This window comes from Pomacea canaliculata, linkage group LG2 (genome assembly GCF_003073045.1).
Source record: "Pomacea canaliculata isolate SZHN2017 linkage group LG2, ASM307304v1, whole genome shotgun sequence".
Classification (NCBI taxonomy): domain Eukaryota; kingdom Metazoa; phylum Mollusca; class Gastropoda; order Architaenioglossa; family Ampullariidae; genus Pomacea; species Pomacea canaliculata.
The window spans coordinates 24,883,748-24,910,602 of record NC_037591.1 but is presented as its reverse complement, the minus strand read 5'-3'; the positions used below and the strand labels follow the sequence as shown (position 1 = coordinate 24,910,602).

General features: G+C 41.5%; 3 protein-coding genes across 3 annotated transcripts; 1 reads left to right on the top strand and 2 right to left on the bottom strand.

Annotated features, from left to right (window-relative positions):
* Window positions 1-5,344: 5,344 nt before the first annotated feature.
* On the bottom strand, window positions 5,345-7,705 carry LOC112557563. The gene is made up of 5 exons (XM_025227507.1): window positions 7,632-7,705; window positions 7,127-7,260; window positions 6,427-6,546; window positions 5,991-6,122; window positions 5,345-5,641 (listed from the first exon to the last, which is right to left on the bottom strand). The coding sequence occupies exons 1-5, from the start codon at window positions 7,647-7,649 to the stop codon at window positions 5,452-5,454; spliced, it is 594 nt and encodes a 197-aa protein (XP_025083292.1). The 5' UTR covers window positions 7,650-7,705; the 3' UTR covers window positions 5,345-5,451.
* A 1,245-nt stretch (window positions 7,706-8,950) lies between these two features.
* LOC112557302 lies at window positions 8,951-11,648 on the bottom strand. Its single transcript, XM_025227069.1, has 5 exons — window positions 11,525-11,648; window positions 10,793-10,929; window positions 10,014-10,142; window positions 9,659-9,790; window positions 8,951-9,434 (listed from the first exon to the last, which is right to left on the bottom strand). Exons 1-5 carry the CDS (start codon window positions 11,627-11,629, stop codon window positions 9,203-9,205), a joined length of 735 nt encoding a protein of 244 aa, XP_025082854.1. The 5' UTR covers window positions 11,630-11,648; the 3' UTR covers window positions 8,951-9,202.
* Window positions 11,649-16,172: 4,524 nt separating this feature from the next.
* LOC112555436 (sodium-coupled monocarboxylate transporter 1-like) lies at window positions 16,173-26,153 on the top strand. The gene is given in 18 exon segments (XM_025223841.1): window positions 16,173-16,213; window positions 16,454-16,814; window positions 17,076-17,144; window positions 17,527-17,578; window positions 18,886-18,953; window positions 19,262-19,342; window positions 19,877-19,950; window positions 20,250-20,390; window positions 20,891-21,026; window positions 21,336-21,421; window positions 21,689-21,804; window positions 22,078-22,119; window positions 22,122-22,147; window positions 22,533-22,619; window positions 22,786-22,997; window positions 23,552-23,652; window positions 23,906-24,030; window positions 25,039-26,153. Coding segments are annotated over 18 exon segments (2,034 nt in total). The 3' UTR covers window positions 25,255-26,153.
* The last annotated feature ends 702 nt before the right edge of the window (window positions 26,154-26,855 follow it).

Genomic DNA, 26,855 nt, shown 5'->3' with positions numbered 1-26,855 from the left:
TGACTCTTGCGATGTTCCAATCTGGTCCCTCTGACTTCTTCCCTGCGCTCCAGTTGAGGAGCAGGGACTACTGAGCGACTGCTCTGTCCACCAGACTCCTAAACTGCGGAGTGTCCCCGGTCCTGTCAAACACTGCCCGTAGACGCTTCTGGACCTCCAGGGGCAGGGTACGAGCCTGCCTCCGCCACGGCTGCACTCGGTCCAACTCCGAGGAGAGTCACGACGCCCTTGCCCGCGCCTTCGATTGTGTGGTGCGGGAACCGAGTCGAAGCATTGAACATCAGGGCATTGCTCATTGAAGGTCATAACCCGATCGCAGGAAAACATGGTGTTCTTTACACGTCATCGCCGTGTTCGGGACGTATTGACGATCTGCTCGGAGGACGGTGCCAGGGTTTTCTCTCAACGAAAGTAGGATTCGCGCAACAATCGTTCGAAATAGTGACACACGATCATAATTAATTCAACTACAGGTCATTCCGAAAAGACAGTAAGTTTCTGATTTCTTTCCACGAGACATGCTATCTGTCTGATCAGTTGTGACCTTTGTATCCTAGGGAGATACTTGAACTCTGAAGATGAGACGTGCAGCTGAAAAGATGGCGAACTCTTTGAAACCGAGAATTTCCATAAGGCATCTAGAAAGCTGTGTGAACTGGATTTTTCTTCTTATCTTCAATGTTTGGCTGCGATTCAACTTCTGCAGCCAAATTCGTAGAACCCTTGTTTACGCAGATAATGTCTCCAAATCTTGAAGTGAATCCAACCTTAAATCTGAAAGGATATAAGGGACCTATACCTTACTTGTAAGTATCGATTTGTATCCTTACGCCCGTAAGTAATTAAAATTTCATTGTATACATCAGAGTTAATTATTATCAGTAAAAATCAGAATTTTGCTAAAGAATACATAGTCGCTACAAGAGTATTCGGTGTTACTGTTAGTAACGCATTTTGTCTCAGTCCAGTAAATTAAAATTGAGAATGATTTTTAATTCATTTACAAGCAAAATATGGAACACGGGAAAATCCTACTTGCACGATATTGTTGATCACCAGAAGAACTGTCAAGTGTGAGTGGTTGAGATTGCCCCTGGAACAAACAATAAAAAATAAGTTCAATGTCACAGGTTTGTTGATATTCGAGAATAAGTAAAGATAAAGAGCCGTTCCACTGCCAGCGAAAAACTGTCGTGTCTCTGTTTCTGTCGCGGGCTTCTGGAATGGCGAGGTCTCTTGTTCCCAGGATGTAGTGTTCATCTGGCAAATTCATTCTGGGCTATGAATTCTTCTTCCAATATTACTTGACAATTTGGATTATAACTAATTAGACAAACTGGATCATATGATCGGCGATTGTCAAAAGTAAGGTTTCAGAACCGCAAACATCCGCATTAAAATCCAGCCTTAAAAATCTTTACGGCTTTGGTGAGCTAAGAAATGTTGTAGGTGTCCGAGCATGCAGGACTGTTTTGTGCCTACCATTCATTGATATGAACTGGTTCCTCATTCCAGAAAAACCGGACAAACGAGCATAGAAGATGCATGAATCCCCATCCAAGCATCCGAAATTTCAATCCACGCAGAACTTCCGAGCAGACTGCAACCAGGCAACCAGATCTACCCAGTCTCTACACCGTCCCCCGAAAAGGGCGATGACTTAGCGAGCCGACTGTGCTGATCTTGTCGAGCTCATCGATCTTTGTTCTGGCCACTCGTTCAGCGAAGGCATGGCTCACGTACATAGGCAATTTCCACGTCCGGCCCTCGACTGCGGGGAGTGAGCACTCACCCGAGGGCCACTAGCAAAAAAGAGGATAAAGAAGAGGCAATCATTAATAGTGCAAGAAAGACTGGAATGGAGTCAGCCAACGTACTGACATTTATACAATTGTCTAATAAAAACTAGTGGGCGCCAATTGTTTAACTGGTCCTAGACATCTGGCATTGAAGAATATGGATAAGAAGGGCGTAGTATCCGGAGGCAAGTTGGGCTTCCTCAAAGTTTTACACCGAGGCAGATAAATGCTACAGGTCCTGCTTACAGCGCTTCTGCTGGTCGTATTCATGGGGCATGGTCGCTGCAATTCACCTCTGTCTTTCAATTTCATCAGGGCTACGTACACCATGTACACTAAGCTACTGGATGAGGAAATTTGTTTCACAAAGAAGTTTAGGTCTTTATATTCGATTGAACGAAATTCACAGCTCTCTTCCTACTATATAAAATAATTTTTTTCAAGTGGGCGTTTAGCGCAATATACTATATCAAATTATAAACAAAAAGGTTTCATTAGGAGCAAATTTGCAATTTTATACTCTCCCTGATTCTGTGACCATGAAAACGACTTTTATTTGAGATCTTTACTGCTCTTGCATAATACATAACTATTTTTTAGTTTACATATAAATAAAATCCTAACAGACAATATGAATCTCCCGAACGAGACCTTTTTAGTGGTTGATGTTCCCATGTATGAACACAGACCGCAGTCCGGTCCACTGCTTGTCCAGAGTCCGTGAGGTAGCTCCCTTCTGGCGCACGGACGTACGGGTGAAGTGAATTGCTCACCACGACACCAGGATGGGATTTTGTGGTGTTGTGGTGAATGAAGTTGTGTTGCATGTGAGTGATCTTATTCGAGCTTAGATTCTATTGTGCGTGAGTGTGCGTAATCGGTTGTGTTATGAGATATGGTGTTGTTGGTGTTGTTTTTGTCTAGGTGGGTGTCGCTACCGTGAGTGGGTCCTTCGTGGTGTGGGCGTGCTGTGGTGACTGGGGGACTGCTGTCTATGTTGTCCGAGGCTCTTCCTCCTTGCCGATCGAGGCTGTGTGGGTATCTGAATCGTTACAGGATCGGACCGCGTAGGGCAGTAGTGGGGCTACAGTGATGTTTTGAGGCTGGCACAACGTTGTACAGTGGTCTGTTTTTTATGTTGGGTCTTGTCGGGTGCTGCTGCTGTGCGTTGGTGGTGCGGGGCTGTGTTTGTGCTTGTAGCGTTTTGTGGTGAGTACTGCTGGTGGTGGCTTGAGGAAACAGAAGAGAGATGCTTAGTGACTAGGTAGGCTGGGCAGATTGAGGAGCGGGATGCTTTGTGGATGCCCGCCATCATTCGCAAGGCAAAGAAGACAAAGTGATAACCTCACAGCAATGACGATATAAACAGAAAGTGGAAAAAATATAAAGAAACAGCAGGTACATGTAGGGATAAAACGTAGATAGAATAGAGTGGTTAAATATGAAGTCTCTTCTGCCACTAGAAACATGTCATTGAAGGCTCAAACCGCACGTACTCACTCGATATATCAAAATAAACCACATGAAGTGTTAAAGACACACCAGAAGGCTAACTAAGCGGCCCACTGAACAGTATGTAACAGCTATATTAAAAATGCAAATACACAGCTTAAGAACTTAAACACTCAATAAATAACAACACAGCGTGAGCGCACTGCCCTTTCAAATATTCCAGGGAGAGGAAGGAGCACAGAACACATACTATCCTACAATCCGTTGTCAACACATGATCGTGCCAGTCTCATGGGCAGATTCGGTCCACTCGATGCCTGAGTAATCGTCACGCATGGAGCGTGGTGGAAACCATGATTCACGCCTACATCACACTCGGAGGATTAACCGCGACTGTCTGACACATTCACCCACGCTACCCAATCTTCTTTACCATAACAAGCCTTTCTGCCCCCCGCACACCTCAATCTCGCTCCATCATCCTGTGTGTCGTGAGAAGAGGTAAGGTCATTGAATTACGTGTAATGCAATAAAATATCTTCTTTGGAAGATATATCTCCTTCGCTTCCTTTTGGCATTTACAACTGGACAGAGGGCAAGACAAATCAAAGTGGGATTTAATTTCCTGTCGAACAGCAGCTGTTTACTGTGCATGCGGTGCGTGTTATAGTACAGAGTTCGCCTACTTGCTTCGGTGCTTGTTTGCTCATGTGCATACTACTACACCGTTGTGGTCTGATTCTATATATTGTGCGCATTCATCATTGTCGATACAATCTACATTCTGCTTGCCGTGTTCCCGCGATTCCGGTTCTAAATAGTGAAGTTAGTAGTCTCCTCTATATTACTATATATACGTAAGTGAGATCCTAATTCTATAGTCGTTCTCTCATTAACGGAGCTCGTCGTAGGTACATAATCTCAATATTGTAATAAAGCCTAGAGTGCACGCTAATGTGTCTTCTCGCTGGGTAGACGATATGACAATATTCTTATCATATGTGGTTACACGTGCATAGAGTGATGCACCCTGGTATCAGTCTCTCTCCATCGTGCGATGATTTATAAAATTTACCTTGGTCGCTCCACTGTTGCATGTGTGTCGCCATGTCTCATCTAATGTTTGTTATTCATAATTATTCATCTATATATCGTTTGTAGTACTAACATCTTAACAATCAGCGCGCACTCATACAACTTACTGCCTCTTGAAAAGCTCCATCAGTCAAAGACACACAAACGGCCTAATACATATGTTTACTCACCTACTAAACTCAGAAATATAGGATTCAACAATGCTTATCTCAATAAATAATTATTTATTATTAATACAATATGCAGTATCGTTATATGTAATTTTAGTTCGAGGTTTCTTAATGTTACATGTTCATAACAGCCATGATCTTTTCAGTTGAACGATCCTTTTCCAAAGGTTTAATAAAGTAGTCTTTTACAGGTTAATTGAATCGAATATTCAGGTTTCCAATTATCCAGGTGTTATCAGAGTGATTTATATATATTTATAAAACCAACTGGTTATCAGCAAACTTAGTGGTCTCCAGAGGCTTCATTTTCATAATAAAAACAATGATTTCAGCTGTCGGCTACGAATTAACCACAAGTTAGCGGCTAGGACTGAATTTAACACTGTCCAAAACTATTTCAGCCCCGGACCTGAAAGCAGGTTTTGAAATGTGTTCCCGACTCTAAGCTGGTTCCGACCAGCCTGATTGACACCGGGTATGAAGCTGGTTTCAGTTTTTGTGACGTCGCGAAAGGAGAAATGCAAGATGCGGACGAAAGAAAGACAAATTGGCTTCGTAAACGGGCATAATTCTAGCCTGTCATAGAAGCAGGCTCAAAACTTACTCCCGAGTTGTTGTGACGACTCCGCCACCGAGAAGGCGGCAACTCGTTGTGTGTCCAGGTTATCTTACCTGCAGGGACATTTCTCACATCATTTACTGTTTACCTTAACTGGAGTGGTCTGTACATTCATTTTGCAGTCACCTCCCTTTGGTGACGTCACGTGGTATGAGCGTATGGAGCCAACATCTTTCATAGCCCACCAGCGAGCAGCTTGGTTTGAAAAGGACATCATTCACATATCTACTGGGGTGTGATGTGGGAGTTGTCTGTCCCTAATTAGCTGTGAGCGATGTCTTCTTACTCGGGCCGGCAATGGTGGCCAGTGACGCGTTCATGACGAACGGCGGCCAGAGAAGGGGACACCGCTGCACGCAGTTACACTGTGTGGGGATCCGGATGAGGAGCTTGACGAAGGGAAACCTCTCCCTGGGGCAGTAGACCACCACCGAGAAAACTGCCACGAGGTTTCCACGCACCGCCCTACTATAGGGCACATGCCAGGCACAAGACACTCGGAGCACCTGCATCGAACTATACATAACTGGAGAACAGATGAATAAAATATTCAACAATACATAATACAATACCTTTACACGCACATACATAGACTGTAGGATGCATTCATACACATACAACCACATATAATAAAGTGTAATAGAGATACACGCTTACATGAGTGGTAAGCTATATACAATAATGATTAAAATATAAAAATATATTTAAATATGTATAACCTCTATAGGCTAATCTTATACACTGTTTATCAGAACACTGGGCTGAACAGAAGAGAAGAAAACAAAAACGAACAGTCATGAAGAGGACGAACCTCAACCTAACTCGAGGTAAAAGGTATGTACCCAGAAAACTTACGTGCATCGGGTGTAGTGGTACTTGTTAAACGGGAAGAGAATGTAGCACGTGCCACCGAGGTAACTCAGGTGAAACAGCGGGACTCTCACGGAGTTGCAGGTAAACGAAGGCGATGGGCAGCAACGGCTAATACTGAACACGGAACAGTTGGTATGAACGTTCTTCACTGCCGTGTGCATCGTAACAACACATTTCACATCCCTGGCAATGTCACGACTGATTGTGTCACGTGAATTACTCGTTAATGCAAGATTTTCTCCCGCTCATTTTTAAGAAAAAGCCCGACTATTTTGTAGCCAAAAAACCCCACACACACATTATCAAACAATTTGGCACTCGGGTAGTTGCGGATAACTCCTTCATTTCAAACGAACCAGCCACTGTCCCCACCTCCCCTCACACGTCTGTACACACACTAACATGGAAACATTCTTACAAAGGGTTCATGATGTGTTCCGATACACCTATGGCAACACTCTCCATGTTTTGTCCCACATTCTCCAGGGATTTTTGGATCTCAGGAGGTGCTGCGGAAAGGTCTTTCATCACCTGGTCCCTAAATAATAATAGAGACTACAAGTACAATATATCACAAAGCAGGACAAACAGCATTTTTGGTCTACAAATAACTGGTGCATCGGCTTATCCCTTGTTTGTTTGCCTGCCACATCCCATCGGCACTCATGTTCATCGGGTATATCGGTAAATATTAATTGTCAACAAAAACTAGTAACTTTTGGATTTTTCTTGTAAAATTATTAAAACACGATGCAGTGAAATCTAGGAGCCAATAAACACAGCTCCTTAATTCAGTCGTAACTCTTTAGCACTCATTATTCCTAGTTAGATGCTTACTGTTTTGGCTGAATATATCAATGATCATCATTTATGATGGTGATAAAACTAGCATCTACTGCAAAATGCTCTTCTGTTTGTTTTGTTTTTTTTTGTATATATACTCCAAGCTACAAAATTTCTGTTGATTTTATCGCGACATTTACTTCTTGAACGACTCGACCACCATCGCCACTACTCATACAACGCTACCTGTGCTACAACTGCAACTACTGTTACGATTGCATCTTCCTCAATGTTCGGCATCGATAATGTTGGTGTTGCTATGAATGATAACATACATTGTTGGGATAGGGTCCGCTGTCACATTATCTGACAACATTCGGAAGATGTGCTGTTCCACGTTGGCCGGAGGACAGGTGTACCTCAGCTGCTCATCAACCTGCGCTGCTGCCGCACCCACCATCACCAGCAACTGTGAGCACAGCAGAGAGAAGTGTTGATGTATGATGGCTGAGGGCGTGAGGAATGTTGATGAATAATAAATGCAAGTGTGGGGTGTGGGAAAACTGTTGATATGTCTCCATGTTGTCGTCGAAAACTATATTTTAGTTTAGTGTGAAAATGATTTTTTATTGATTTGCATTTATATGGAATTTTTTATTTTTACTTTAGGATTCTCTTTATAAAAAAACTAAATCGAGTTAAAACACTTTGAGAATAGTAAAATCTGAATAAGAATTTTTTCGAGACAAGGTACAAAAACTTACAAAGCATGAATCTTCAAATGTTTAGCAAAACTTAGACGCTAAAGAAAAAAAAAATGAAGTTGAAATATATTCTTACAATGATCACCCCGAACATTTCAACTGGAAGGGTTCACGTGGTGTTTCCTTTCTTCTGTCTTCCTCGTGGAAGAGTGAAGCAGTAGTCGCCTGCTTATCTGATGTTGCTATTAATACTATCATCAACCTGTGTCTCATTGATCGTTATTGTCAAATCAGTCAGCACCTACACTGAGGTATCGTCATCATAAAACAGCGTTTATGCATCTGAACTAGTGTCACCACACTTATTTACATTTTTATTTTGATAATCGATCATAAACTGTCAGGAACATGTTCAGAGCATCATCGTGACCGCCATAAACATAGGGAAAGTGGCTATCTCAGTCACATATTGGGACAACATCGATCTTTGTGTAAAGTTAGACACATTAACGAGACAATGATATGTTACTTCGGCAAACTTACATGTCGACGTTGAAGCATCGCAAAAGAAATATGTTCTGACAATTTAAATTTTTGTCCTTTATTCTTGAAACATAAAAGTACATAAATGTTACATTTTCTGACTTTGTCGTCTTCGGTACATGTTGCAAAACGGAGCTCATTCCAGACCTGGAGGACTGTAAACTTCTGAACTCCTCTTGTAGGTGTAGGAAAGTCGAACAGCATGAGAGACATAAATTAACCGTTTATCTTCTGAGAACACTGAACCTGTCTTGTAAATAGTTTTGTTGTATGTAATATCCGAGAACTCAGTTTGCTCAAACAGCAAACATAATTTGTCAGGTTTGAATGTCGGAAATGTGTGCGTGTATATATATAAATAATATAATCTTCGCTTCATCAGTGAATGAAGAAGAATTCCACTTTGCTTCTACGACTGTGGTTTCTGTGTTTTGCAGGTTATGGATACATCTTCAGAGGCAAACATACACGCACACTCAGAGAAAAGGAACACACGCACACACAGAGACAGGCACACACACGCACATACAAACACACACAGACACAGGCACACACGCGCACACACAGAGACAGGCACACACGCACACATACAAACAAACATACACGCACACACAAACATACACGCACACATACCATATTCGTGCGTGCAGTCCCTAGTGTATGTACTCCTATATGTATATTTGTTTATGTGTGGTGTATATGCCAGATCCACGAAGGATGCAGAAAAAACAAGTGTATATTTATCTCCCTTACAAGAAATAGCTTATTAGTCTGTAGGTGAATAGTCAGGATTTGAACCCAAGTCTAGCTAGCTATTCAAGATATAAAACAGACATCCTGGCTTGTTATTGAATCTTTTTTCATTACAATGACTATTTCAGCAAACGTCACATAAATAAAGTAAGTCTTTTATCGGTAGGCATCAATCAAATATTTATTGTTGATTGGCAGACTAGTCAGATGTTATCAACAACAGGCGTTGCTCTTTTCCTACCTTGGTAACGCCCCTAAGCTTGATGAGTAAGAGCTCTGGTTGCCTAATTCTATCGCAAAAAAAATGTCAGCCACAGTTTTGTTTCCAAAAATGACCAACTCTGTATTCGTAGATGTTGGATGGTCAGGCAGACGCGGTGTGTCTCTGACCTTCCCCGTGCGACAAGTAGTTTATCTAGCGATGGCGGAGATGGTGGACATGGATGTATTATTACTTGTGTTGGACCGCCACCCTGGAGGGCACTGCTGCATGCAGCTGCAGTCTGCGGGGATCTTCATGAGGATCTTGACAAAGCGAACGATGTGACTGGGACAGTAGGCCACCACCTTGACAAACCGCCATGATGACTCCACGCATCGCCCTACCACAGGGCAGGAACCAGGCACAAGACACTGCGAACACCTGCATCACAGACAAAAACACACACACACACAAACACACACATGACACAACTAAATAGTATCTTTTCACTAATAAAAAACACGATTGATCATATATAATCATCATATCACATGTCATTGGTCATGATTTCTAAAGACAAGATCATTTGACCACCAGCGAGCAGAGAAAGAGCATGAACTGGTAGCTGACTGCTCATCTGGGTGGGATGTACCTACAGAACTTACGTGCATCGGGTGTAGAAGAAGTTGTCGAGAGGGTAGAAAATGAAGCAAATGCTTCCGTAATACCGGATGAAAAACAGCGGGATCTTCACGGCGGTACAGTTGAACGCTGGCAATGGACAGCAACGACTGATACTGGACACAATGAAAAGTGTGAAACAATTCAATAGTTTCTATCTGAGTTTTCTTGCTGGAAATAAGCATATTGACGTACAAAATGACACAAAAGGCTTATTTCAGAGTAGTTTTACACTCTAACTTGCGTTGAATTATTCAAGTATAAACGCATAAATATTCAGCCACTTTCACAAGCGTCCTTGCATATGAATGTACCCAAGGTGTGGCAGTCTACCCTTACAATGGGCCTACGATGTCCAAAGTGTTGCTTGGAAGCTTTAAGGAAATACTCTCCGCATTTTGGTTCAGATTGGACAGGAACGTCTGGATCTCAAGAGGTGCGTCCTGCAGGTCTTCAAGCACCTGATCCCTGTACAGACGGTCATGATGACCACAAACCAGGACAGAAATTATTCTCGTTTCACGAAAACCACGTGCACCAACTTATTTTTTTTAGCATCCCTCACTCGTAAATATACTCATTTGTTGTTTGGCACTCGTTTTGGCTGGATATATCACCAAACTGACAATTTAAATATAAAAGGATTAAAAAAATTGCAGACCAAGGGAAGATACACTGATGGTAAATTTACGAAGAAAAGAAACCGTATTCATTTATTAAAAGAAAATCACGGATAAGTTTTTAGAATATACTAACAATACATTAGTAAGGACTGAAATACAGACAAAACAACAAGAAATAATAAAACTTAATAATTTTGCAACTACAGAAATACATAAACAAGATAATATGTAAAGAACAGTAAGTATATGAATTAATAATACAAATACATAAAACTCCAGGCAACTATATATTATCAGCAACTTCAATTACTCTCTTCTGACTACTAACCCTCCCTTAACTTTCTATAATTTACTGTAATTCTGCTGATCACCATCTCTATCACAGCCTCTATGACGAGGTGGACGGCGGGTGGTGCTAACGACTAGCTGATGTAGTTTCTTCCATGTGTTGATGTGTATACGGTGGTAATGTTGTTGCTATCAATAATGACCTACAGGGGTGGGATAGGGTCCGCAGTGACATCCTCGGTCATCATCCGGAAGGTGTGCTGCTGGGCGTCAGCGGGAGGACAGGCGTACCTCAGGAGTTGGCTATCAACCTGCGCTGCTGCTGTACACACCATCACCTGTAACTGTTGTACACACGGAAGTGTTGATGTAGAATGGCTGTGGGGAATGCTGATGATGAATAATGACTGAGAGCGTGAAGAATGTTAATGAATGCCTTCTGGATATATTGCGACTGTTGGGCCACAGAAACTCGTATTTTCTGATTTTATAAAATGTGGAAGGGAGGAAGAATCTTAAAATAATTAAAATGCTTTTTTTCTAGAAATACGTGCATACACTTATGACAACAACAAAAAAACAAAAAACAAAAACAAACAAAAAAAAAAAACAAAACAAACAAAAAAACAAAAAAAAAACCCACAACAACAACAACAAAACAACTAACAAAATCACCAAACAAGCGAAACCTTAACAAAAAAGTCGAATTTTAGTTGAACAGTAATGTAAATGAACCAGTGAATTTTATACATATAATTATAAACATATGACTATGTCTAATTATCTTAATTTTGTCTAGTTAATTAGCTATTAACTGCTGACTGGAATGTGTCGGAGAATCTCTAATTATAATTTAAGGGTTTAATTTTAGACATCCTAGACACAGAACTTTTGTTGCTTCAGGGTACCGGAGGATTGCGGTTAAGAAATTCTACTTACGAGAATCGTCCGAAACATGTTGACAGCAATGTTTTTCCTCAGTCTTTTCTTGTTTCTTCTTCTTGTCGGAGAGCGAAACTGTTTCTTCTGCTGGTCTGAAGCCATTATTTATACTGCAATTACTTCGAGTCTTCTTGATCAATTATACTTACATCATTAACAGCTGCCCCAACGTGTCATCATCATAAAATAATGTTGATGAAGCTGAACTAGGGTCAACACGCTTGTTTGCATTTTTATTTTTATTTTATATCTTTATACGACCATGAGATGTCAACAAACTTCCCGTTCAAGCCAGCACTGTACCTATCATGCACATAAGTAAAGTATGGATCTTAAAAGTGTGGAAACATTGATTTTAATGTGGGACAGACACTAACCTAGCCCAGAGGGTGTTTAAATGTCAAATCTTGAATATTACATTTCACCACACCTTTTATTTATTTATTTTTTAGCGCGGATTATTGAAAAAATGTACTGATCAGTCAAAATATTCGTGTTTAGAAAGCAGAAAAGGTCTTTGCCCACTTGTCGTCCAAGTCAGCACTGTTATTCATACTACTTACTACTACTAGCCTCTACTGTTAATTATTACACACCACTGCTAGTAACAAATACCACTAATACTATATACTCATCAGATATTATTCAGAGGGGACTGAGCAGCAGATACCAGACGAGAGTCTACAGACGACGAAAAGAAACTCTCGGGAGGAAGACAGCGGAAGAGAAAGCCACGTTAAAAAACAAACAAAAAAAAACCAACAACAAACAAACAAACAAACCAAAAAACCCCCCAAAAAACAAACGAACAAAAAAACAAAACAAAAACAAAAACAAAGTCACACACACACACACACACCCCCCCCCATCCATAATAGCGAGCTGGCTGAAGTATGGGAAAACAAAAATTCTCAAGCAACTCGAATGAGATCGAAGGAAAACACTTACATGATGACCGTCTAATGTTAATGTGTTAAGTCCCTTCCAAAGGTCTTCCAATGGCAACGGCTTTATCGTTACCCACTAATTTCTCTCAAGAATCCCCCGAAGTAAATTAAAGACAGGAATTAATTCTAAAAATAATTATTAAAGACGGAATGAATGACGTTTGTCTCTTGAGTCCATGGATATATATAGCAAACAAAATAATATTTTATTTCCACGAAAAATATGAAGACGGACAAGAATATAAGAATAGGAAAAAGTGAAGAAGAGGAGTCTTCAATTTTCATCGAATTATTCAATCGCTTAAATGAACATTTAGAATCCAGCAGCTCAATATAGCATGACTTGTAAGATTGTGGGTATTGATCGTCAAACGACACTTACACTCAGTGCATAGAAGTCTTCTTCGGAAAAAAAAAGATACTGTCAGAAATTGTCACGAGAATTTTGACTGCCACTTAAAGCAATTGTCAATAAGCCAAGACAGAATAAAACTGTTGAGACGAGTGCTAGAAACGAGAGATTTACACACCCGTAGACCGGTTTAACAGCCGTCAGTCCAACAGCGATGTACAAATGACACTGGGAGTGAGGGAAAGTGTGGTCAAGAAGAATGAACAGGATTAAAGATTGCTGTTGGTCTTCAACAAGTCTGTGTCGGCTGTGCGCTGTACAAGCAAGCCTCACAACAAATAAAGAGCACACGAACGAATGAACGAGCGAGCAAACGAACACACGAAAAAAGAAAATTCAGAAGATGAATGGAATGCACACATACATCTAACTTCAATATTTCCACCTGTACACACGTACTCACATAGGTATGCTCACATAGGTATGCTCACATATCCAGCTACCAGTTCATCCGATGTGAGTACTTACATACTCATATATCGTCATAAAAGCGTACACCCGTAAGTACAAGAGTTTTTTTTTAAACATTACAAGACTAAATGGACAGACAGATCCTACAACAAACCGTGTAAATTAATATCTTTGACAGATTTTTTTTTAAAAAAAGACTTAGGCATTCATTACAATATGGATCTTTCCACTAACTTGTATTACTGGACTGCTGGTAGACAATTTTTTCAGTTAGCTACTAAAACGAGGCAGGTTTTTACAAAGCTTCCGGTTTAGTCACATTGTTTAGGCTCGCCGAGACTAACAGCGGAGAACTTCGCAAGAGGCTAAGCGTTGGTCTCGGCAGACAGACAGCAGTCCACCTACACACATCCGTGGTTCTTTCTCACTGCAGTTGTATGGATCAAACCTTGTATTTCTGGTGAAGTAAGTAATATTAGTAACATTTTTGTATCAAACAGCAAACAGATTGACACATACAGATACACACATGCGCTCCGAGAGAGAGAGAGACTTCGCAGCCTTATATTCTTTTCTGTGAAGGAAAGAAAGTTTGAGGAGAACAAGTTTCCATTCTTCCCATGGTGGCCTGAAGATTGTACCTCTGACGTTAAGCGAATTGAAAATTAAACTAAAAGATGTCTTTTAATTTCCTTCTAAACTTAAGGCAGTTGAAGAACGTTGAGCAAAAGAAAAATTATTTATCGAACTTCACAGAAAACTCTTGAAGTCTTATTTGGTTCTGTGGTCTGCTTGCACCTAGTACCTCCAGCTTTGCGACATTCACCCTACACAGAGGAACAAAAGCAGCTTGTGAGTTTTTGTTGTTGCTCTGGTTGTTGTTTTTAGCTCTGTTGGTGCACTTTTACTGGGCGAGGAATTTTCTCAACTGTCCACACAAAGCTACTCTTGTCCACCTGATTGGTGTACAGTGTCTCAGTGCACTCTTACAGTGGGTGACATAGTCGGTAGACAATGGTGGACCTGCCTCGCCCGGCCTCTTCACCTCCGCCATAAACCTGTCTCTCGTCTGTTGGAGTGTGTGATATACCTGCCGCTCTCCTGTAGCACCCTCAGAGCGAAGAACTGTGTGACGTAGGCAGGAAAGTAGACGTTGCTGAAGGGCGGATGGTGGTGGTGATGGTGGATGCCAGGGAGGACAATGTGTGTAACCATAGTGTCTAATTGGTGCTACAAGACCCCACAGCTCACCCCCCTGCAACGAGACTTTTCCCTACATGCATTGTTCTTACGATGAGTGCCTTTTGAGTTGTTGGACGATGCTGAAAAAAAAAAAAGATTATATTCTAAGCTGGTACTCAAGCCATCAAGCATCCTCTGTATGTCTGATCATGCGTTTGCATGTGAGTTTTCACTCTTGAGGTCTGGCTGTAGGACCAGTCGTCACCGCAACTCATTCTTTCCAATGTGTGTGTGTTGGGGTGGAGAGAAACTTTTTTAAAGAAACTATTCAGAACCGTGCAGCTTTTTTTAAAAGACCCATTTCAGCTGGATGTAACTAAAAAAGAGAAAACAAAGAAAAGCAGCCAACTACGAATGCTTGTGTAACGCGCGGGTGCGTGTTTGTTTGTTTACAGGATTGAATGGAAATGAGTTTGCATAAAATGCAGCGAGTATTTTTATGTTTGCATTTGATTTTCATTTCACTTTTTGTTTCTCTACCGGATCTTAGGGTTTCCTCTGCGCACACTCGCTTCACACAGCTTGTCCCTGACCGACAGTTAACTGTAGGGGTCAGCGCTTAGGGGTCAGCCTTTGCTAGCTCGCCGCACAAACAACAGGGGTCACAGTATAATTCACTCGAGGTGTTTGGATAGATAGGATGCCAAATAGATGAGAGGGACTATACAGAGAGAGACTATGGACAAGTCTAAAACTTATGTTTACTATTTTACAAAGTTGATCGTACGTGAGAGTTCTTTGCTAATCTTTTCTCGACAGTCAGTCTACGTGAGGTTGGAGGTGAGGGTATCTTTGTATGTACCCGTCGGGACCTCACTGTACACTTATCTTGCTTCACTCTCACACCTACTTCACATCCCCTTCACAACCAAGTCCTCTATCTGAGGAGAGATTTGTTTCACCTGCCACCACCCACCCTTCCCATGATCCACTTCACCGTTGTCGCTTGTTTTCATCTGTCCAACAGCTTGTATCTGTGTCAGAGGTCACTGCACGCAGCGATAATATAGTGTGACGTAGTTGCAGGGGAGTAGAAGGCCGACAGGTAGCACTGCCAGCCCGGTGCACTGCGCATCCAGGTGAGCACCACCCGTCGTCTGTCCTGCACTGCACTCACCTGCACCCCGGGGACAGGTGCTCTCTGCTCATCTCTCGGCGAACTTCGCTTGAGTCAGATTTGTAAGTTGAAGTAGATTAAATATTTTTAACTTACAAATCTGGGAACGAACTGTTAGAATATTAATGTGTTAGTAAAGAAAGAGAGAAGTGATTGTAATTATATGGGTACATTTTCGGGTAGTGTACCGATCTTTAACGACGTGTACAAGGGTGGATGTATCATGCACATATAAGTTTAAAGGATGTCTCTATTCGGACCGCCATAGGGTTTCTACACAAAGCAACTGTTTTCACAGTCCCGGATGCTTGATTCTGACATTTTTATGAAAGATAAATGAACCGTGTCAGGCATAACTCAAAAGGTTTTCATTGCATACGCGAGGCGCATGCGCGCTTGTTTGTTTGCATGCGAGTGCTTTGTGCTTGTGTGTATGTATGTGTGTGTTTGTGCTTGTGTATGTATGTGTGTGGAAAAATAGTGTTTTGAATGTTTCTTACGCTGGTGAACCCAAAAATGGACGGTAGACTTGTCTCAGTGCATTTTATAAGTGGCTGGCAAAGACAACTGCTTGAGACCGATACTTACTTTCAAATATTTGTTTATATTTCCTACTTTTTTATGAAAGCTTAGACGCCAAAATTAAGAAAAAGACAGCTGTCTACGAAAATGACAAATAATAGGTGTTCTTGTGTCGAACGTTCAGATATACATAAGCAATGAAAATTAGGTTTCGTTCCCACAATGCATCACTTTCTCCATGATTTTCTTGCTGGTGTTTAGGGGCTGCGGTGAAGTCATCGTCGCCAGCGCCATGGAGATGAAGAACGTCTCTTCGGCCCCGTCGACTATGTCCTGTTCGTCCTCATGCTAGTCATCTCCGCCGCCATCGGCATCTTCTACGGCTGCTGGGGAGGCAAACAGAAGACGACGAAGGAGTTCCTGATGGCCAACCGCAGCATGAGCATCATCCCCGTGGCCATCTCCATTCTGGTCTCCTTCATGTCCGCCATTCTGATCCTGGGCACCCCGGCTGAGATGTACACGCAGGGCACGCAGTACATGATCTACATCGTCGGCATCCTCCTCGCCATCGTCATCGCTGCCCTCATCTTCGTTCCGCTGCTGTACCCGCTGAAGTTGACCAGCAGCTTTGAGGTGAGCTCGCAGACTGTCAATATTCTTTCTAACGTTTCATATTTAATTTACTTTGATATAACATTTAAAAAATTATAATGCGTTAATGTTTATTTCTTCATCTTCTCACCACCGTAATGTTAAATTTAAATTATGTGTCATTGCTTTTACTGTTATATGTTCAATAAATGCTTACAGTTTCTCGCAATTAGACAGAGGTTTTACTTTGGGTGTCCTCAGTTAATCAGAGAGGATAATTGACAATGTTGTTGTGTGTTTCAGTATCTGGAAAAAAGATTCAAATCTCGACCAGCCAAGCTGACTGGCACACTAATAATGATTGTTCAACAGGTCAGTGCGTAGGGCGACCATTCTTAATAACTGGGTTTGCCTTGTCTTGCTATGGGAAGACCTTTATGGGAAAGGTAGAATGGAACTATTGGGTGACAACGAAATTAGAGTAGAGTAATGAGATAAATTAGCTGTAAAGTCTACTTGTCGGAATAAATAAATAAATAAATAAATAAATAAATAAATAAATAAATAAATAAATAAATAAAACAACCGTTTTTTAATTCTTAGAGCGTTCCCTACAAACGCAGCATGTGTGAGATTTCACAAACTGTAAAACAATTTTTTTCATTTAGCTTCCTTCAGCATAACAACATTCTGATGGATTTGTAACACCATCTTTTGTTATTTTCAAACAAATTTTTCTTGGGTTTAATTTCAGATTTTGTACATGGGCATTGCTTCCTTTGCTCCGTCTACTGCTTTAGAGGCAGGTGAGTTCACAACAGGTGATATTTGCTCAGGTAGGTCAGTAACAGGTCTGTCTCTGCTTCTCTCTGTTTATCAGACAGAAAAATTTAAAGGTTATTATTCTAGGTGTACGAGGCATTGTACAACCCACTTGCCCGTTTTCAAGTGGCTCATCGGAGCAAACCTGTGCTGTTCCTGTAACGACAAGAGCGGCCTAAGTGATATATTACTGGGAGGCTAAACATTTATTATCTACTGTCCAGACATTGCTCCAGATTTTTCTTTTTATTTATTCTGTGTCATCTTCTTCACATCTCACCCACTCTTGGTGTTTTAGCTATTTGCCCTGGCGTAGTCCATCAAAATTGAGTAGATCGTATATAAACTCCTAACACTCGTTCTAAGTTCACCTGGTACCTTTTTCAAAAATCTTGAAATGTCAGGTGTTAATATTGAAATGTGACATATATATTTATGATAGTGTTGGTTGAGTGTCAAGTTTGTACAGAAAATAAAATAATGGATGCAGAGAAACAAATGTTGTCAATAATGGAAGTCAAGATTGACTGATTGATTGAAACAACGAAAAACCCAGTCAGGGTTTGTATTCAAGTTTACCCACCCTGTTACCCTAGAGGCTAAACCCAGTAGTTATGGCCAACGGTGCACCTACCCAACTCGTTTTACCACCTGGTAATTTATAGATAGTTATCACCCTCTCTCTCTCTTCTGATTCCCTTTGAGAAGACTTTCTTCCTTGTTAAGAAAATATGGCGACGATCGTGATTAATTTAGCTCAACAGAAGCATTAGCGAAGACAGAGATTTTTCAAGACATAACAAACAAACTTTACAGACCAGTACAGAACTAACTTAATAACAGATGCTGCAAAAAAAAAAAAATAAATAAAGAGATAATGAAAGAAAACTATGCTGATCGTTTAACTAATCGAGCCCTTTGTTTTTTGTTTCCGAATGAAAATAAAATAATATTTCTGTCACTAACACTTGCTCAAAAACATCCCTTGGTCAGATGTAATTAATTTCGCCTTTCTCCAGCTTCTTGTTTGTTTTTGTTTTTTTTAATCACTTTAGTGGTAGCTTTCCCATTTCAATCTCTGACCCAAAGGCAGTGACACTTGTTGGGAATCTCGCTCTGTCTATCAATTATTTCAACTCATGTCGGGGGTTACTTTGCCTCGCGGGTTATACATTAATCAGGTAGTTCCTCCCCCAGTTTAGGGAAATTTTAGCATGTCTGTGAATACGAACTCCTGGCTGAAGTGTTTGAACAGACTGAACGTGTTGGTAACTTTTTTTTTTCTTTTCAGTGACTGGGTTTCCAGTCTGGGGGACGATAATCATCGTTGGCCTCGTCTCTACGTTTTATACCACTTTAGTAAGTTCCTGCAGAGGGTTAGCTTTCTTCTCACTCTCCCCTTCATTCTTCTGGCAATCTATCTTTCTTCCTGTTTTATCTCTTCACTTTCATTTGTTTCGCTTTCTCTTCATCTCTCTTTTGTCTTTCTGCCTTTCTTTGTCTTTTTCTGTAGCTGGTCACGTGTTTCGCACTTATTAAACCTATTGGTCGTCGTCTAGTTTTTGGCTTTGTCTAGGATGTTGATGTTTCTCAAGATGTGTCTACATGCTAAACCCTTCTCCTTAAAGTTCCGTGCATCATCTGACCTTTGATGTCGTTTGTGACAGGGAGGAATGAAGGCCGTGGTGTGGACAGACGTGTTTCAGTCGTTCGTCATGCTGGCCGGACTGTTAGCCATCGTCATTAAGGTCAGAGGTCACAGTGTGAATTAGCATAGTTTAGGATGGAGGAGAGAGGGCGTAACATGACCACACACACCACACACAGAAGCAAGTACACGCACGTATACATACATACCAGACATCTTAATCACTTATACCACCATTAAAACACATTCACACACCACCCTCAGTCCTGTCTCTCTCCCTCTCACGTACACAAAAAACAACACAAATGATCTTCACTGAGATCATTCACAATAAGTTAAACCTACTTACAGACACAATCGTACAGAGACATTTCTGTGTTCATTGAAAACGTTTTGCTGCAATTTCCGCTGTGATTAAGTAGCACCCTCTAAATGCTGTTGTGGTGTATAGTTGTGAACATGAATATACACACCACAAGCAAAACACCTGTATGATTGGTCTATAGATAATACATATCTAAGTATCATATACTAACCACAACCGACACGACTTTCTTCACGCCCCAGTAGTGTCGATGGGTATCACAAGTGTGACTATATTTACATGCTCACTGTCTTCCCGTCTTGTCCCCAGGCTGTGATGGACGTGGGGGACATGGACAAGGTGTGGGACATCAACGAAAAATGGGACCGCATCGAGTTCTTTGAGTAACTATCGTCCTGAAGTCGCTTTTTCTTTAATCTTTACTAGTGAGACCTGTTGATATATTTTTAGACCCTGACGTATCATGTGGTAGTTTGAACATTGACCACAACATTTAAAACTTATTTATTGCTTGGCTTAAATTCAAAGTGTTTATGGCTTTTACGCTGTTCACTGCAAAGTTTGTTATAAAGTTTGTTCAGTTGTACACTTATTAGATATTATTTTACATCCAGCATTAATTCTAGTTAAAGAGGTCAAAGGTTAACCTATATCGCTTCACTTGTTTTTCTTCTTGTTCAAGTTTTAACGCAGATCCAACGCAAAGGCATTCCTTTTGGTCGCTCATAGTGGGTGGCATGGTCGGGTGGACTGCTACCTATGGGTGCAATCAGGCCAGCGTGCAACGGTACTGTGCTCTTCCCAGCTTGTCGAAAGCAAAAATGTAAGTACTAATTGGATAAACAGTAATTAAAAAAACGAATAGAGCAAAATAAATTGAAATTCGTAACCAGATGTATTTTCAGTTTCGTGTGATGCGCCTGTCAAATACGCGTAGAGATTGAAAAAAAAAAAATTGAAAAGCAACTTTTTTTTCCAACTGGTGCTTGTTTAATAAAGGGCATAGGTTTGATATTTGAAACGCACCAATAACTGACCCAACAACGAATTGTTGGCAAAATTAAATACATTAAATGAATGAAGGAATAAATGGACGCAGAAACTGAATTAGTCTGTTAATTTTTTCTCATCTGGTACTTTAAAATAAACGTGAATGTGTTATATTTCTGTCAGTAGAACAGTGATGCCGACAAACTTCTCCTCATTTCCTCTCAAACAAGCAGACAGAGATGTATTCAGACACGGGGTGGGAGCGAAAGCATTAAGAGACAAAAAAGAATTTCCTCTTCTTCTTAAAACTTAAAAGCTAATGTTGTCCCTCAGATCAGTCCTGCTGAACACCATCGGCGTGTTCATACTGGTCCTGATCACCTGCCTTGCCGGTGTCGCTATGTTCGCCTATTACGCCGACAAAGGCTGCGACCCGCTGACATCAAAGAAAGTTGCAAACGCCAACCAGGTAACGTGGCTGTTGTGAGTGTCTTTGGTGTGGGTGGAACGTCTGCCTAGTTTCCTTCATGCATGATTCTCATTTTGTCTTGGTACACCGGTCTTTTTGCCCATGCAACGTTGATAGCAGGGTGAGAACTGACACTAGTGAGGGTTACTGGACCTATAATTATTACATCTCTGAGCCTAACTTGCCACTGACTGACTGACTGACTGACTGACTGACTGACTGACTGACTGACTGACTGACTATAGGCTCAACAAGATTACTGTAAGCACATCCCACTAACCAGAACGACTGACGTGTGTCTTTTTAAAGCTCATCCCTTACTTCGTGATGGAGGCTTTGAACATCCCAGGACTTCCCGGCCTATTTATCTCCTGCCTCTTCAGTGGCGCCCTCAGGTGAGGACAGTATCATTCTTGGAGACTGTGTGTGTGTGTGTGAGAGAGAGAGAGAGAGAGAGATCCGTGTCATTCTGTGTGAATGAATGAATTGTGCTCATCTTTCCATTCTAATGGCGGACTGAAGAATGCTGGAGATATTCATGGCCACCACAAGATTCTACCATTTCGAAGTTAACAAGACAAATAAGTAAGAAGGTAGATCACGAAACAGATACCATAATGCTTCTTGACATCCCCATCATTAATCGCGATGACCATGTGCAGCACCATGTCCTCCTGCCTCAATGCCTTGGCGGCTGTCACGTGGGAGGACTTTCTCAAGCCCTACTTTGATCACCGGCTGTCGGAGGGACAGAAAACATGGGCCACAAAGCTGCTGGGTAGGTACATACCTGGTTCTTTCTTCATGTTTAGAGATATAGCACACGAAGGGTTCTGAAAGTCATCTCCTTGTCTTCCCTCCATTCACTATTTTTAAGAATTAAAGTTTGTATTTAATGTAGACCCTCTCAGACACATTAATACCTCAGTGTGCATCTCTCACTTACCTTGGCACATTTTCTTTTGTATTTTTTCTTTCGATCTATCATATTTTACGTTGTAAGTAATAAGTTAGAAAGATTACAATCACTTTTATCTTGATTCCGTTTTAGTTCTGATATTTGGAGCAGCCGGTATTGGAATGTCTTTCATGGCACAAGGCTGGGGGGAACTGTGTTGCAGGTGAATATGACACACCTCATGCTTTCACAGACGACTATATTCAGTTAGTGTTAACGAAGAGAATAGTGGAGTGGGCGGAGTAAATGAAAGAAAAACTATTGTAACTATCATAGAAACATTTCCTTCCCTTTCTGTTTCTATTGACAACAGTAAACTTCTCTTCAGTCTTTGCTGTGATTCATTGCGGTGATTCATACATGTAGTACACACAGATATTTACCCCATGATATATTTACTCTACTTATTCAAAACCCGTCAGTTTAATAGTTGAATAAACGTTAATGTTACGTTGTTCGTGTGTCAATTAACCGATTTTAATAAATTGAATTAAATAAATAAAAGTACATGTACTCATTAACTAACTGATGTCTCATATACTGTCCAGGCATCTCTCAGTTTTACGGGAGCTGCTTCTGGTCCAATACTCGGTCTTTTCATTCTTGGGGGCTTCTTCCCGTGGGCCAATGGCATCGTAAGTAGTGTTCAGTTACTATTCGGGTCTATTCTTATTTTGCGTGATGAATAAGCGAGGTCTTCAGATTCGAAAATTTACAAGTAACAAATACTTTTTAACAAAATAATAAAGGCAAAGAAGTGTATTTTCTCTCTTTCTTCTACTTAATCACTTTTTTGTACAGGGAGCAGTGGTAGGGGGGACGCTGGGACTGGCCTTACCCCTGTGGATAAGTATTGGCGCCTACAACCTGCCCGGCTCACCCAGTCGACTCAAGTTTCCCACTGACAACTGCACCGTCGCCAACACTACCATCAGCAACATGACGACGATCTTCACCACACTGACGACAATGAACAGCACAGTGACCACTCTCGCTCCTGCCACCAGTGAAGTGTGAGTTGACACGATAGTGCGCTGGTGAGCCTGCACGCGTGCGTGTGTACAGTGCGAACATACTCGCCAGTAAGAAGAGCGAGTGAAAGAGTGAACAAAGAGTTTGGGTAGCTTGGAGTTGGCAAGTGTGTAGAGAGCACCGCTACGTTTGATTGCTCTCGTCAATGTTCGTGAATATTGATGTCATCATCATCATCCGACGCAAAACCTTGCAGATACGATTAGGAAAAAGGGAGATAATAAAATTAAAATCACAAGACACCAGCGGTTGTCTCCCTTTGTATCCGCAGTAATAATGTCCATGACATTGCCTCCTCCACCGACTGAAAACAAACTTCACAACTACAAAATGTGACCAGTGACTCCGCAGTTTGCAGGCAGCAGGACACATGTTTGACAGGCATAAAGAAGGTTTAGTTTGAAAATATGGTCTGCTTATAACCTGTATAGTTTGTTTACTCATTTGTCGACGCTGATATCTACTTTGAAAAAAAGCTGTTGTGTGTTGTTGTTTATGACACAGCTTCTTAGTCTAATGCTTACTTACTTTCCAGAACGGGGATCGACAAGTTGTATACCATCTCCTATCTCTGGTATCCGTCTATTGGTACAGCTACCGTGGTGGTCGTCGGACTTATCGTCAGTTTTATTACTGGTAAGTATGTAGTGACGGTGGTAAATCATCTACTACACTTAGGAGAGATAAGTGATGCCGAACTTGTATAGTTTTTTTTTCTACTGCTCTTTTCCTTCAGACATGAGGAAGTTTAGATGAATATTGTAAGAGCTGGTTTTAAAAAAAGTGTGACAATGGGAGGAAACTGAAAAAAAAAAAGAGAGAGAGAGAGAGAGAAGGAGAAGTAGCACATTTATTTTAACCAGAAAAATGTTGCTTCTGGTCTATTCAGGTCCCATGAGCATAGACGAGGTGGACTCCAAATATCTTATTCCGCTATTTGATCGTCTTTTCTGTTGTCTTCCGGCGTCGTGGCGGTCCACTCTCCGCTGCCACAAAGAGTTCCAGGACCCCGATGTATGTATCTTTGTGAACAGAAAAGCTGCATAAAGATTGGTGTACATATTTACGGCGCAAACAATAACAGAATTAGGGGACACATTGACTATCACTTCAGTAGGTTGGCTGGTTGGTTGGTTTGGTAGGAAAGTGCTTCCACCTTGCGGCGATTTCGCACTATGGGGGGGGGAGGTGCAGTGTTGTCCATAGGAATGGGAATTCCATGGGAATCCCATGGGAAACGTCCCATGGGATGGGATGGGATGGGACAGCACACATTTGTATTTCCCATGGTAGTCGATACTTGATATTGCAAAATAAATTTACTGTTATTTCATTCATCAAGGATTTAAATCTTTCCTCTGAATCACCTATTGTATGTGAAGTAGCAGGAATTATAGAACAAAAGCCGAAAAGTGGTTTTCAGTGTTGTCCATAGGATTGTTAATACCATGGGAATCCCATGGGAAACGTCCCGTGGGACGGGACGGGATGGGACAGGCATAAATTGCCATGGGACGGGATGGGACGGGATAGAAAAATATGTCCCATGGACAACCCTATGAAGGTGACAAGCGAGTGTTTTGACCACTACACTACCGGGCGCTCCCCATCACTTCAGGATTGCGTAACGGGGGAAAATATTGGAGCACACACACACCAAATCTTAGCAGGGGAGAAAACTTACAAAACTTACTGTTATAATATTTTTGAATAGGTTACCCCCCTTTTGTTTTCCGTTTTGGCTCACACACGCAAATGTAAGGAGGAAAGACGACGATGAAAATGTAACGATGACGACGACGATGACAATGATGATGATTATTGGGACAGAGGAAGGAAGGGATGGAGCAAATTCCCTTTTTGATGTGAGTGTGTGCGTCCCGACCAGTTTCAAGCCCATTTAGACTTTAAAAAAAATTACATATTTTGGCTATTTTGGCTTAAACGAATAATTAGTCAAGAAGTGCATTTTGTTGCAATGATAATGAAAATTATTTTTATAATTCTTGTCAATGCTTTCAGGATATCAAAGCTGACGAGAAGGAAACAGAAATCGTGATCCCCGCCATCACAAAGCCCGACTCTGCCTTCGCAGTTTCCTTCAAACCAGACATCGTCAACGGGAACGGAAACGTGACGTCATTTGGCAACGGGCGAGGCAGCCTCAAGAACGACTTCGGCATCGCCTCTGACAACACAAGCGACGGCGTGTACAAAACGCTGTCGACACAGTTTTGAATTATCTCCATCATGTCATCGACTGCTTGCTACATTATCATTCATTTTCAGAAACCGATGGGAAGAACATGCGCTGTTGTATTTCCTAAGCATGTCAGAACTAGCTGCAGGGCAGTGTATTTCATGAAAATAAACATCTTCTCTAAAAAAAAATCAAACAAAAGATAACAAGAAATTAAAGTTATATATCATATATTTAGCTAAGGTATGAATTTTTTAATATCCAAAGCCACTAGTTTCTGAATAATCACCAACCACACTCTTGCCAGAAGTTAAAGAACTGAAGAGGGAATGTTACGTTTCAAAGTTACCCCCCCCCCTTTTTCAAAATAATATAAAAAAAATAAGAACAACAACAAACACTGCAAAGTCTCTGAAGTTTCGATCCCGATTGGGAGGGAAAGTGCTTCGCCGAGAGGTGATGAGTTGAGAGGGAGGGGAGAGGAAAGCCGAGTACCCGACAGAGAATCCCCACACCCCGAAAAATTCAGTATTAACGTCTTCCACTAATTTGGAAATATTTGGACAGACATGTTGGAAACATATGTTAGACAGAGATGATGGACAACCTACTGTGATTCCTCAGTATTTTATTCTGTCTCATTCTGTCTCTGTCTCCCGGTGTGCGTGCGTGCGTGCTCTGGTCTGTGTGTATGCATGTGTGCGTGCGCTCGCGCGTGGGATTTTGACGAAACACTTATGACGTAAGAACAGCAGCGTCATAGCTACTCCCACGTGACCTCTCAGAGCACGTGCTGCTTGCCGTGGGTAGGCGGCCTGCTTCGCGCATTCACGAAGTCCAATTCGCAAAGGAACCCTGTGATTTATATCATAAGGTGGCATCTGCTGTACTTAATGTAAAATGACTCTGTTTTGATATGACATCATGAATAAATTATCTCTTAATTCGACCTTTCTTTTTCATGCCATCAGGGTTAGCGCACGATAAGTGCACACTGTGCATGTGATTGTGTGTGTAGGTGGGGTATGTGTGTATATCTAACAGTTGTACTTGCAACCACACAAAATATGTGATTACTGGTTTCAATGACATGAGACGAGTGTTTACACTGGACATCTACACCATCGGCGCAAGAAAGCGTCCATACACACTATGATCATGGTATATCCCAAGACACTTCTGGCATGGAAACGTTATTGCACCCGACATCGGGGGGAGAGGAGCGTGCGTCTGAAAATCGTTTGGGCCACTGACAGGGAAATGGTCAACTGGACCACTGACGGAGAAACTCGATCGTCATTGGGACCATTAAGTGGGAAAGTCGCTCTACGGTTGTTGTTTACCCCTCTTGTTTACCCCATTCAACAAAAGCTAAATAAAAGATGTTGTAAAATTCTGACGATGGTTTTGCTGGCATATTACATTTCTTTTTCCGGTAAGTACATTTTTATCCCTCGCTGAAGTCCCCTGACAGGATATTCCGTCCCGTGACTGAGGCGTGATCACACTTCACGCTTGACTGCGGTTAGCTCGTGTTTTCTCTCATTCTTCTCTTGATGATGCGAATAGTGTCCCACGATTAATACTCATTGACGGATTGTTGATTGAAATCCCCTCGACTGATGTTGTTGGACCAAGA